Raw genomic sequence first — 14,847 nt, 5'->3', positions numbered from 1 at the left:
CATACGACACAACGGACATTCTTGTCTTTCTAAGGAGATGGGAGAAGAGAAATGAACAGAAACGCAGCCGCAGCCCTCCAATGGCTCGATGGTTTAGCCTGGTTGAAGGGCGATAGATACTTTTGAAATGTATATTTATTATATAGACTAAACCATCGAGCCATGGAGGGGGGTTGCTGCTGCTTTTCTCTTCTCCTTAGAAAGACCAGAAGAGAACAGGGACTGATTTCAGAAAGAGAATGATGAGGACAAAAAGGGAGGGAAAGCGACGAGGGAAATAAGAGAGGAGTGGATGAGAGAGTCAAGTGGTTAGGAGAGGGAGGAAGAGGGGGAAGAAGGCAGAGAGGCCTAAGGAGGAGTGACTGGTTCTACATGCTTAGAGAAAAGGGAATCCAAAAGGGTTCTTCGGCTGTCCCCATAGAAAAAAAACTTTTTTGGTTCCAGGTAGAACCCTCTGTGGAAAGAGTTCTTCAGGAACCCATAAGGGTTCTACCTGGAACCAAAAGGGTTCTACTTGGAACCAAAAGTTCTACCTGGAACCAAAAAGGTTCATCAAAGGGCCTCTATGCAGAGAGCCGAATGACCATTTTAGGATCCAGAGAGCACCTTTTTTTCTACGAGTGTAGGGCCTAAGTTGAAGTGGTGCTCTTTTGATAGTGAGTTATGAGGAGGCCATTGTCTGGGTTCAAACCTAAGCCCTTTACACTTCCTGTAATGCACAGAGTCTATTCTGCTATGAAGCCAGATTTAGACTGTTTGATCTTCCAGATCAGGTCCAGGCAACGCTGTTCTTGGAGTGCCACAGATACTGCATGATTTTTCCTCCAACTAGGCTCCACACTGAGCTACTAAGTTAATTGATCAGTTCAGTGTATGCCTCAATTCAACCCACCTGTCCTACCTGCAGCACTCCAGGACCAGGGTTGCCTACCCCCTGTTCCAGATATTGATCTATCATGTATGCTGCCCCTCCGCCTTACCCTTCCCGGTGGTATATGTACATATCGTGTTAGTAATCTCTGTTCTGTTTAGGTCAGATCCATTTCTATAGAGAACAATGGTAGCCTTAGTACTATGATAATGATTCATAATATGGAGACTGTAGGCTCCATTGAAGTGATAACCATTGATGAATTTATTATAAACCCATTGAATAAATATGTATTTCTATGGTGCTAAGCTACTATGAGAGAGGAGAAGAGAAGGGTCACTTCAACCTGGTGTGATAAATACTACAGCACTTATCTGTCTGGGGGCAGTAGCATATGCATTCATTCATCTCTGATTCACTGCTACTTTCATAAAAGGAGGGAAATATGTCTGAATCGTCATGGAGACGAGTTTCTAATGACTCAATAATTCACTCTCTATATTTTGTTATGCATATTTAGTGGTTCACACACAGCAGCTGTTTTAGTTGGAGTGGTATGTCTTGTAGTAAATGGGGATCATTTACTGTAGGAAGACCATCCACTTGCTTCCAGTAGAAAAGCATGGAATGAACCATTAACTGATACAACTGTATTGGTATCAGTGCATCACCGGACTACTGCTACACTTGCTGAAGTTCAAATGCCCACTAAACCCACCTTACCTACTGCAAAGACCCACCCAATCCACCCCACCTTGTTCAAAGCCAACCTATCCTCACTTGCCATTCAGAAGACTGTCTGTTTCTGGCTCTGCAGGACTAAAGCCAAGCCAAGCCACTCTACAGAATGAGAAGACTCCCTCTAGGTGGCCGGCCTCCCAGTCCCTCCCTCTCGTCTGGAGACAGACGTAAATCTATCTTAGTTATTCCTCTAACAATAATGTCTTCAGACAAGCCCAGCCTAGCCCAGCCTAGCCCAGCCTAGCCCAGCGCTGAACCTCTTACAGTAGTGTCAGTAAGGCTGAACCTAAGCCAACAGTCATTCTGTCCTGGACCAAAACCTCAACAGAAACACATTCTGTCAGATACTACATCCAACACTTCAACACTCCTAAATAGAGGGGAGGTTTCAAAACCTCAACAGAAACACATTCTGTCAGACACTACATCCAACACTTCAACACTCCTAAATAGAGGGGAGGTTTCAAAACCTCAACAGAAACACATTCTGTCAGATACTACATCCAACACTTCAACACTCCTAAATAGAGGGGAGGTTTCAAAACCTCAACAGAAACACATTCTGTCAGATACTACATCCAACACTTCAACACTCCTAAATAGAGGGGAGGTTTCAAAACCTCAACAGAAACACATTCTGTCAGATACTACATCCAACACTTCAACACTCCTAAATAGAGGGGAGGTTTCAAAACCTCAACAGAAACACATTCTGTCAGATACTACATCCAACACTTCAACACTCCTAAATAGAGGGGAGGTTTTAGTTGTGACATGTTACGTCTAGTGGATTAGATCACCTTGTTCTACTTATTGATCCATTGTTGGCCTCCTCTCCTTGTTCTGGTTGGCTCTGAACAGTGAGATTTGAACTATAGCTGAGCTGGGTTGCTGGCATTGGTCCAGAGTAGGGAGAGATCCACACTGGAGTTTGTAAGTGTCAGAGCGATTGGTCTGAGTGACCCTGCGTGCTTCTGGCTCCTTAGGCTGGAAGTGCTGGGGAAGCCTGACAATTTACTCATTAATATGTCAGAGTTTTTATCCTCCATCTTCATCCAAATCAGAGCCAAGTTCTCTCGGTACTAATCAGAGGGAGGAGGTGGAGGTGAGGCCTGGGCCTGGGCCTCTGTTTGGCTGGCTGGATGGTTAGCTGACTGGCTGGCTGGATGGCTGACACAACCTATAGATACCTGTGGGAGGGATGGATGGAAGGATTAAGGGGCAGAGGGATTGAGGGACAGAGGGATTGAGGGACAGAGGTATGGACGGATGGAGGAATGTAGGGTGGAAGAACAGAGGGATAAAGGCATGGAGGGACAGGTCAGGACACAGTTCTGTTTTGTGGACAGCTGTAAAGGGTCTGGTTTGCTCTATTTGAATTTGTGTTTTATTCTAGTCAGGCTTATTAACCAATGATTTATACACTAGATGTCAGATGGGGACACTGTGTTGAAGCCATCGTGCCTCCATTTTGGCACTCCCTCACTGTTTAAAAAAAATATTTTGGAAGTTATAGAAATACGTTTATTAATGCCTACATTTGTTTTTGTCACATTTATTATATTACAGACACCTTAATAAATAAATATAATACTTCAATACATTTAATTTAGTCCTTGAAACATTTAATTGAAATACTGTAGAATCCCATTAATTCCTATGGAGGACTGCTCCTACTGGGGTGTGCCAATATGGCCGACCGACCGGTGGCTTCAAAGCCTCTCAATGGCCAATACATAGCAATCGGCAATCCAGGGTTTATATACATCATTCTTATCAACCCAGCTTTGGCAAAGATACTGTAGCAAAGTGGATTGGGAAAAATGTAGAAAATCACCTACCTTTCCCAAAGCCTAACCCAATGCCCAGTCTTACTGTATCTGAACCTCATTTCCCCATCCGCTAACTCTAGCCCAGCCTCATCTTGTATCTCTATAGAGGGCTACAGCTACTTTCCTCTCTGGGAGATGGTTTTAAACCACAGAAACATCTTCTTTTCCAATAACTCGACAGTGCTACGATCAGTTTCTAACAAAACCCATTTTACATAAATAACTTATTGTGAATAATAAACCCATTATATACAGTCATTGTAATGAACACAGCTCCTCTGGCTATGAGCAGTCCCTGTGATGTAATGAACACAGCTCCTCTGGCTATGAGCAGTCACTGTGATGTAATGAACACAGCTCCTCTGGCTATGAGCAGTCACTGTGATGTAATTAACACAGCTCCTCTGTCTATGAGCAGTCACTGTGATGTAATGAACACAGCTCCTCTGTCTATGAGCAGTCACTGTGATGTAATGAACACAGTTCCTCTGGCTATGAGCAGTCACTGTGATGTAATGAACACAGCTCCTCTGGCTATGAGCAGTCACTGTGATGTAATGAACACAGCTCCTCTGGCTATGAGCAGTCACTGTGATGTAATGAACACAGCTCCTCTGTCTATGAGCAGTCACTGTGATGTAATGAACACAGCTCAGTGAGCAGTCACTGTGATGTAATGAACACACCTCCTCTGGCTATGAGCACTCACTGTGATGTAATGAACACAGTTCCTCTGTCTATGAGCAGTCACTGTGATGTAATGAACACAGCTCCTCTGTCTATGAGCAGTCACTGTGATGTAATGAACACAGCTCCTCTGGCTATGAGCAGTCACTGTGATGTAACGAACACAGCTCCTCTGGCTATGAGCAGTCACTGTGATGTAATGAACACAGCTCCTCTGGTTATGAGCAGTCACTGTGATGTAATGAACACAGCTCCTCTGTCTATGAGCAGTCACTGCGATGTCTGCTGCAGTGCTGCAGTGTTGTGTTGTTTTCTGAGACATGGTTTGTGTTATTTTCCAGAGGGTGTGTTTATCTCATGGCACTGCGTCTCTAATGATGGCCACAGATCTGGGACAAGGAACGAACGAGTGGTCCGTCTGCTCGGCTGTCTGAATATTTTATACAACCATTGATGTTAGTTAATTAGGAGTTGGTTGGGAAGTGAAACTCATCTCACTAAATATCTGTAGGCTTAGATTATAAGTAGAGAAACTTTCTCAATAAATATCTGAAGGCTCACATTGTAACATTATAATATGGTATAAGAGCTGTATTATATAATATAGGGCCAGAGCTAAACAGAGCGAAAAATTGCATTTTTTTTTATGTTGAACTATTATTAAGTTACCACAAAGTGCCACTTACAGCAATTTCAGGAAGCGCCTCTTTAACATTTACAGTAATTTCAGGATGTGCCTCTTTACCACTTACAGTAATTTCTTAATAACAAGTAAATACAAAGCATGTCTGCTATCTCTACTGCTGTCTCTGAGACAGTGGCCTATAGCAACGGCAGGTAGACTGTATCCTGATCTACCTCTGACAGCCCATCTGACCTCATTGGAAGTGGGAATGAATGTCACACCTTCCTACATCCTTCCTTCCTCATGCAGCCCATCACCCATTGATCACCGGGGCGCTTCCGCTCTCCTGATCTCCTGGCCTCCTTTAAGAACCGCCCTCCCTCCGTCCTCACACTGCTCTCTAATAGGCCCTACAGATTTATACAAGCAGTGCCTTGAGGAGGTGGAGAAGGCTGAGAGGGGTGTCACATCACAAAGAAAGATGGGAGAAAGAGAGAGAGAGAAAGACTGCCCTCAAAGGATTGGCCTAGTTAGTGTCAGATGTGCGCATCACATACATCATTCATTTACCATTCAGGAACACTAAATAGTGACGGAGAGAGGGTAAGGTGTTTTTTCCACTCTTTCTCCTATCGCCTCACAGCGTCTCTGGCTACCATATTGGCCCTTTGTCATCTCCGTGTGAAAAGGAAATGCATCTTTACACTGTGACAGGAGGGCCGTGAATGAGGACTAAACCTCTGTTGTCTCTGGTCTGTCTGACTGGGTAAGCATTACAGATAATAGGATAAGTAGTGGTGATGGGAGGGAGGTTGCCAGATGCATTACCTTGCCTAGCACTACCGTGCATCCTCTAATACAGTCTTCCCCAGATCTCCACTGTACATCTTCTAATATTCTCCTCAACCCAGATTTCATTGTGTAACTGAACTACTACTGTACATTCTCTAATAATCTATCTAGCTCATATTGTAGTGTAACTGAACCACTACTGTACATTCTCTAATAATCTATCTAGCTCATATTGTATTGTAACTGAACCACTACTGTACATTCTCTAATAATCTATCTAGCTCATATTGTAGTGTAACTGAACCACTACCGTACATTCTCTAATAATCTGTCTAGCTCATATTGTAGTGTAACTGAACCACTACCGTACATTCTGTGGTGGTTAATTTCTTTACTATCAAATGAGGAGAGACAAACGTATCACACAAGTCAGAGTTATACTTAAACTGAATCTTTATTGGCATATTAGTAAGGGAGCAGGTCAATACAACACACACATATAAAGTTAATCGATTGAGTGCTCTACGATAATGATGGTTGGTCGACGAATCACCCTCAGATGATTAGTTGAGAGCCCCGAGACAAAAGTACAAAGTCTTTTATAGCCAAGATACACCCCTTTCTGTCTACATGACGAACAACAGATGTATGGAATGGGTCACAAGGTTAAGATTTGTATGAAAGAAACTTATAATTCACAGCAGACAGTATCTGCTGTAAAAACTGTTTTCTTTGTGTAGAGACCAGGGTCTGGCCCTGGGGTCATCTCTCCCTGGTACCATATAGAACAGAAACATTAACTCATGCTCTGGAATGCGGTATCCCCAAAGACATTGTAAATCTTCCAGAGGCCCATCCTCGGTAGAACACACACAGATGAGCCTTCTAACAACCCCTTATTATGTTGCATAAAACAACCATTTGATGCAATAAAAGTATTATAACATCATCTTGCAATTTTGCTCTCACATTTCTCTAATAATCTATCTAGCTCATATTGTAGTGTAACTAAACCACTACCGTACAATCTCTAATAATATATCTAGCTCATATTGTATTGTAACTGAACCACTACAGTACATTCTCTAATAATCTATCTAGCCTATATTGTAGTGTAACTGAACCACTACCGTACATTCTCTAATAATCTATCTAGCTCATATTGTAGTGTAACTGAACCACTACTGTACATTCTCTAATAATCTAGAGCTCATATTGTAGTGTAACTGAACCACTACCGTACATTCTCTAATAATCTAGAGCTCATATTGTAGTGTAACTGAACCACTACCGTACATTCTCTAATAATCTAGAGCTCATATTGTAGTGTAACTGAACCACTACCGTACATTCTCTACTAATCTATCTAGCTCATATTGTATTGTAACTAAACCACTACCGTACATTCTCTAATAATCTATCTCTCATATTGTATTGTAACTAAACCACTACCGTACATTCTCTAATAATCTTGCAGCTCATAAATCATAGTGAGACTGTCCTGGGTTAGGGTGACAGAGACTAGTTCAGAGTGTCATACTAGGTAAACTACAGCTACAGTATGCCCTGCCACCAGCTATGATATAATATACAAATATTTGTTTGCACATGTCACAACCATAGACACTGATTGTATGTGTGTCTGCCAGCCAGTCTGTTCTCTCCACAGAGTCCAGAGAGGCTCATAGAGTCTTGCTTTGACATTTTTGGGAGGTCAGGAAGGGAAGTGGGATGTGGGAGAGCTGTGGCTGGGGAATGGGAGGAACTGGTAGAGAGAGGATGTAATGCAGTAAGTATGCCTGTGTGTGTGCGTGCGTGTGTGCATGCGTTTACAAAAGCATCTGATATAAGGTCTTGTACATTGCTGTTGATGTTATTTTTGCATTAATCACTGTTAAAACGTTTTGTTTGGGACATGGGTTATGTTGTGTTGTTGTCGAGATTTACTCTGCGTGCATTAGTGCATTAGTGTTGCACTGTATACCAATACGTATGTACTTTTTCCGATACTAGAACATGAAAAATGCTTTGGTACTAGAATTGTAGTTTCGGTACTTCTGTCAAATGTGTCTCAAGGATTAAGCCTGCTGCACAGAAGTTAACACAAAATAATGTGACACAGCATGTAGACATTTTTAAACTGTTAATTACTGTTCGCAAAACAATGTCTATACAGGCTAGAACACTTTACAATGCGAGAAGATACAGGTAGCTTCCAGCTTTAGGCTAACTTTCCTTTCTAGCTGACTGACAGCTAAAGGGGCTCCCGAGTGGTGCAGTGGTCTAATGCACTGCATCTCAGTGCAAGAGGCGTCACTACAAACCTGATTCTTGGTCGATGTAGGCCGTTGGTGTAGGCCGTCGGTGTAAGCCGTCGGTGTAAATAAGACTTTGTTATTAACTGACTTCCCTAGTTAAATTTAAAAAAGAAAGAAATAAAGCAAACATCAATTCACTACCCTAATACTTTTATTATCACTACCCTAGTACTTGTGATAATATGCTAACTATAATGCCAAATATGCTGATTTCAAAGTTGATTGCCACCAAAAACGTTATTAATTCACTTATTCGGTCTCTCTCTCACCTCTCTTCTAAAGATCCATTGCCTCAGTGAACTGACTGTGCTCTGATTGTCCGCATGCCTCGTGAATGATGTCATTACTGGTTAAAGAGACAGCTAACATTTTTATAAAATATGCTTCTTCTATGCAAATGTTGTTGATCAATACAACACATAAGTCCCAAATGGAAGGGAAACAGATTGTTTGATATCTGTTGTCCCATGAAATCAGCCCCCCAAAAAGCTAAATAACTCAATGCATGCACACACTCCTATTGAATATGCATTCACCTGTATTGTGGATAGGCCTAGGCTACATTTTGATTTACCCAGTTTATCAATAGAGATTTACCATTCAAATAAATGATTACCATAATGGTGTTATGTAGTTAAGTTGATAAAAACAAAGTCAAATTGATTGTTTAATTTATTCTCATGACGTAAAAAATTCAAATCATGATGTTGAACTCAAAAGATACCCAATGATTGAACAGAGCGGTAGCTGAGTTCATCTGTCTGGATGAAGTGCCATTCTGTGACTTTGGCTGTGGTATTCTGTGTTTTGCTGTGGTATCATTTTGGTATTGAGTATCTTGATGGTATTGAGTATCTTGATGGTATTGAGTATCTTGATGGTATTGAGTATTGTGATACTAAATGTAGTATTATCTAAAATAAGGACACACGACAACGAGGTTCTAGCTCCAGCATGTTTACTAACCTAACCCTTGCATGTCATACCTAGTTACGGATACCCCCAAGGGACATCCTTCTACATCTTCCCCTCTCCCATGAACAAGAACTCAACATGCATAACCACTGAAGCATAACTGAAATGCAATTTGGAAACCAGTATTATTCTCTAACATGCTACTTCACATCCTGAAACAGTATGAAAGCATTAAATGACACAGTATGAACATTAACTTAGGTAGAGTCTCTTTTTGCTGGGTATGGTCCCCAACAGTATGTTTTCTCTTCATGTAACATAGTCTTTCAGACTCTCTGGTGGCTTCACATCCCTTTTTGGGCGAGCTTGTGGCTCTGTGAACATTCTCTCTCTCCTTCACCCTCTTTTTGTGCATTTTCTGTGGCCTCAGTCTGTGTGGCTGGTAGATCTGGAAGAGCTCTGAGCTGTGTTTTGTTCCTTCGTACCTCTTCTGAGCCTGTGTCCACCACATAGGAGCGTGGGGCATCCACTTTCCTCAGCACTATTGCTGGTGTCTTTGAGTTTGTAATCCACACACGTTGACCTTCGGTCAGCTCTTGCCTCTCCGTAGCACGGTGTCTCCAATTGAAGTCTCCAGTTTGCGTTTGTTTTAGCCGTTTGTCTCTCTCAGCGAAGGCCTTCCTGTTAAGCCATCGGGGTTTAAGCTGAGCCGGCGAGACAGGCAATGGGGAACACAGCCTCCTGCCCATCAGGAGCTCGGCAGGTGACGGCCCATGATGCAGTGGTGTAACTCTGTAAGCTAACAGAGCCCTGTATGGATCCTTGTTCTTTTTCAGCAGTCCCTTGACTGTTTTCACAGCTCTCTCTGCCTCACCATTACTCTGTGCATGGTAGGGGCTACTGGTCACATGTCTGAAGTCATATTCTACTGCAAAAGCAGAAAAGGGGCTTGCAGAGAACTGGGGAGCGTTCTCTGTAACCAGGACCTCAGCGACCCCTTGCCTGGAAAAAACATTACTTTAATCCATTGATAACACCAGCTGATGTGGTTATGGGTGTCTTTGCTATTTCAATGTATCTTGAATAGTAATCTACCACTAGCAGATAAGTGTCCTTTTTCCAATAGAACATATCTGCCCCTACCTTTTGCCATGGCCGTTTTGGCAGCACCGTTACCATCATTGGCTCCGGATGACAAGGTTGACATTTTGTACAGACCTCACACTGGGCCACCAGCAATCTGAGTATTCAGACCAAGCCACCACACCGACTGTTGAGCCCTCAGTCTGCATTTGCTTATCCCCATGTGTCCCTCATGCACTCTGTCTAGTATTTCTGGATGTAGAGTCTCTGGGATAATTATCCGTTGTCCTTTCATGAGAAGGTCTCCATTACAGTGGAAGTCACTTTGGTGCACCCAATAGGGCTTCAGCAGCTGAGGCAGTTCCTCCTGCCTGGGCCATCCCCTTTTGCACTGCTGCTGCACTGTCGGCAGATGTGGTCTCGTTGTTGCTCCTCTGCAATCTGCTGCAGTTTGGTCTGAGATGCAGGTAGGCTGTCTCTTATTGCATTAATGGACACCTGTACCTCACCCTCCAGGCATTGCTCCTCCTCTGATAATGGATGTTTAATTGGGGCCCTGGAGAGTGCGTCTGCTGTGATCAGTGCTTTCCCTGGCACACACACCATCTTGTAGGTGAACCTCAGTAATCTGAGGCGGAAGCGCAGAACTCTGGGAGGCAAGTTGTCCAGTGCTTTTGTCCCTAACAGAGCCAACAGTGGTTTGTGGTCAGTCTCTGCTGTAAACTGCAGGCCAATAAGGTATTGGCTGAGCCTTTCACATGCCCATGTGATAGCCAACGCCTCCTTCTCCACTTGTGCATACCTTTGTTCTGTGTCGGATAAGCTTCGGGAGATGTATGCTATTGGATGCCATTCCATGTTGTCCTGCATCTGTGTGAGGACCGCCCCTAGCCCAAAGGATGATGTATCTGTTGATACCTTTGTCTTAGCGTGGGGACGGTACTGGGCCAGCACTCTCTGGGAGGCCAGGTCTCCTTTGATTTTGTCAAACGCCACCTGTTGCACGTGACCCCATGACCAGTCATTCTCTTTGGCTAGTAAGTCTCTCAGGGGTTTGGTTGTATCTGAAAACTGTGGGAGGAACTTACCCACATATAGTGGCCATGCCTAAGAAGGTCCTGACTTCAGCCACATTCTGGGGTCTGGGCATATCTGTGATGGCGCTGATCTTCTCCGGGTCCGGCTCTATTCCAGCTGCACTGATTTTGTGTCCCAAGAACAGGACCTCTGACTGTGCAGAAGTGCATTTTTCATTGAGTGTCAGGCCAGTCTTCTGGAGTCTGGCCAGAACTGCTGTGAGCCTTACATCATGTTCTGCTCTGTCCCTTCCGCACACGAGCACATCGTCCGCGTGGACTATGACGCCACTCAGCCCATCCAACAGCTGGGACATGCGTCTTTGGAAATGCTCAGGACCGGAAGCGATTCCAAATGGCAAAACATTAAAACAGTAATGGCCAAACGGTGTTATAAACGTTGTGAGTGCCCTACTCTCTGATGACAGCGGTATCTGCCAGAAACCTGAGCGGGCATCCAGCTTTGTGAAGACTTGTGAACCATCCAACTGAGCCAGTGACTGCTCCACTGATGGTAAGATGTGTCTCTCTCTGCAGAGTGCCTCATTCAAGTTAGTCATGTCCACACAGATCCTTATGTCCCCATTGGCTTTTGGGACCACTGCCATCCCTGCACACCAGTCAGTGGGGCTCTCTATTTTAGACACCACCCCAATTTCTTCCATCCTCCCCAACTCTTCCTTTACTCTGGCCAATAAAGGGATAGGCACACGGCGAGGAGTGGTAAGGGCATAGGGGACAGCATCCTCTTTCAGGCGGATTTTGTGGTCACCTTCTATCCTTCCTAGACCAGAAAACACTTTTGGGAATTTCTTTTTGAAAACCTCACCTGGGTCCTCCAGTTCGCTCACTCTCTCAATGAGTTGCAATGCTTCAATTGCTGGCAGCCCCAGCAACGGTCTGGCCAGAGAGTCAATGACGAAGACAGGCTGGATGGCACTTTTGTCTTTACTCTCCAGTTTAATCACCAACTGCCTTACCACTGGTAATATCTTATTACTGGGCCCGTACAGTTTTTTGTTTGTAGAGAGCAAAGGGCCATCTCTGCTATAGCTATACAGCCTAGTTGGGATAGCTGTCACTGCTGCCCCAGTGTCTAGTTTAAATGACACAACCTCCCCATTGAGTTTAATGTCTGAATGCCAGCCAGCATTGTTTTCCTTTACTTCTCCCAGAAAGATGCTGTCCTGCTGTACCTCCTCTGAGACCTCCTGCATTTGCTTTAATCGACAGACAGCTGAAAAGTGTCCTCTCCTGTGACATTTCCTGCATTCCGCATCCTTTGCTGGGCAATCTTTCCATCTGTGGAAAGGGGATTTCCCACATTTGCGACAAACACTTGAACTAGCTACTGGTGCTGTCTGTGATTGTTTTCTCCACGTCTGTCTCTGTTCTGTGTTCCCCTCCGTTTTTTTTAGCTCAGTATGAAAATGCATTTATTTCCTCACTCTCTTCGCTCTGTAAGGAGCTGCTGTCGCGCAGCATCGTCTGCTGTCTTTTTACTGTCTCACTCTGCCTAACCTGGTTTACAGCTTTGCACAAGGTAAGCTGGGAATCCAACTGTAACTTTTCAGAAAGTGATATATTTCTTATTCCCACTACAATCCGATCTCGGATCAGCTCTTCCCTGAGCGCGCCAAACTGACAATGTTCTGCTAGTTTGTGATAAAACTGTCGGTGGTTTCACCCTGCTCCTGTTTGCGCATATTAAACCTAGCTCTCTCAAATATAATGTTGTCTCCCTACAAAATTAGTTTCAAAACAGTCTTTAACAGCACTGTAGTTAAGTTTCTCTTCCTCAGGCAACATTGAAGCATTTAATATATCGTCGGCTTCATCACCCATAGAGTAGATCAGTGTATTAACTTGAAATGCCTCATTTTTCACATTTTAGCCTGATGCTACCCTGTACCTTTCAAAGCGCCTGATCCATTTCGGCCAGTTTTGAATGTCCATACAAACAAAATTCTCTGGTGGACTAATGCGAAATCCGTCAGCACTAGCCACTGGCCTGTCCGTGTTTGCGCCAGAGCCCGTTGAACTTGGAGTCGCAAACCCTGAAATCCCGCCAGTTTCTTCCTCTTGCAACATGTTGCTTAGCAGTAACTTAGTCCTTGCTCGTTAGCTGGCAAAATAATGATATGCGCTGTTTTATCTCCAACACTGTGCCCTCCCTGCTTTGAAACAGCCTGAATGTATGGTTTACCTGGTTCGTCCTTCACGTTTATGTGATTATTAAACCCACGTCTGACACCATGTAGTATGATCTAAAATAAGGAAGCACGACAACGAGGTTCTAGCTCCAGCATGTTTACTAACCTAACCCTCGCATGTCATACCTAGTTACGGATACCCCCAAGGGACATCCTTCTACACTAAAAATGTGGATTTGTTGTTGTTTGTTCCCTGTCAGAAGCCCAACTGTGTAACGTGACTAATCCTAACCTGGGTGAGAGAGCCGCTTCGCTCTGAGAGCTGCAAGGTGACTCTTCTGCAGCCTGGTCATTGTATATATGTAGTGGTTAGAATAGCAGCTTGTTGGGGAGTCCAGTACTAAATATTTCATCTGAAAGATAGGCTGTGGCAGAACACGACACGCTGCCTGGTCCTTTTTTGCCCAGGGAACAAACACACTCTTTGGCGGCTGTGGAGTAGCTGGTAGGTTGCATTGCGTTTAGAGGAAATGCGTGTGTGTATGTGTGTGTTTGTGTGCGCATATGTGCACTTGTTTGTACTTGTGTGTGTGTGTGAGTGTGTGTGTAGGCACAGCAGCAATGGGGTGTGAAAGAGGCAGCAGCAGAAACAGAGTAGGCTGGTTGCTTTGTTTTGTTTTGATCAGAGGGATATGGAGATAAAAATCTTCTAACAGAGAGAGGTAGCACTGGGACTCCACAGGGAGGGAGAGATGGAGACAAACAGAGAGATTACATGAAGGTAGATCTAGAGGAGGAGGGGAGTTGGTGGGGGGAAGGGGGGTAATTTTGGTCCAAACAGCAGTAAATGCAAATGGAATAATTTTCCTCACTTTCATTTTCGCTCACCCACTTACTCCTTTCTCTCCTCCCTCTCTCTCGGTCCCTCTCTCCTCTCAGATATGTGTCACAAAGATGTCCACACGCAGCGGCCAGGGAAAGGACTCGGTCATCACGCCCCTGGACACCATCCCTGAGGACAGGAAGGTAAGGGTTCAGCGGACACAGAGCGGTTTCGACGCCTTTGAGAAACCCGCCAGCCAGGTGAAGAGGGTGCACTCAGAGAACAATGCCTGTATCTCCTCCAAGGCCTCCTCTACTGGGAAAGAGTCGCCCAAACTGCGCCGACACTCCAGCCCCAGCTCTGTAAGTCTATACAGTAGCCTACACACTGTATGCTACATACTGTATATAAAATACACAGCACAGTATACACAGTCTGTTGTCTACTCACTGAACAGCTGGCGGGCCGCGGGCTGAATCTAGTTGATAATTACAAATATTTTGTGGACTGTAAATTGACCACAAGAAGCCAAAACTGATATAATGTTTGACTAAAACGTGGGAATACATGGCAACAGATGTATTAAAAATCACTTGGAGCTGTTTTCCTGGTGCTTTCACAGTTTTTTATGTCCCAACATTTAAATCTTCTTTTTAAAATAATTGTTGTCAATTTCTTGCTCTGAAAACTTGAGGGTCAAATGAAACCACTCACGAGCCAAATTCAGCCCCCAGGCCGCCAGTTGGGGAACCCTGCTGTACAGTATATGCAATACACAGTACAGTCATACAATGTATACTGTACAGTCGATAGTATACAGTACAGCCTATAGGCCTGCAGTACATTATACTGGTTGGCGCGACTATAGTATGCATTGGTTGAAACTCAATGTTAAATTCAGATCTCCCTACCATCACATATAAGCCAATAT

At 44.0% G+C, this 14,847-nt stretch overlaps 1 protein-coding gene across 2 annotated transcripts in view; it reads left to right on the top strand.

The window, feature by feature from the left end:
* LOC106605507 (cyclin-dependent kinase 14) overlaps positions 1 to 14,847 on the top strand; it is a 198,205-nt gene that overhangs the window by 36,428 nt on the left and 146,930 nt on the right. For both annotated transcript variants that reach the window (XM_045718621.2, XM_045718622.2), the window contains one exon: positions 14,033 to 14,278. In XM_045718621.2, coding sequence (XP_045574577.1) covers positions 14,033 to 14,278 — 246 coding nt within the window. The remainder of the gene's footprint in view (positions 1 to 14,032; positions 14,279 to 14,847) is intronic.

Source organism: Salmo salar, chromosome 05 (genome assembly GCF_965601325.2).
Source record: "Salmo salar chromosome 05, fSalSal1, whole genome shotgun sequence".
NCBI lineage: Eukaryota > Metazoa > Chordata > Actinopteri > Salmoniformes > Salmonidae > Salmo > Salmo salar.
This window is presented reverse-complemented; position numbering and strand designations above follow the sequence as displayed.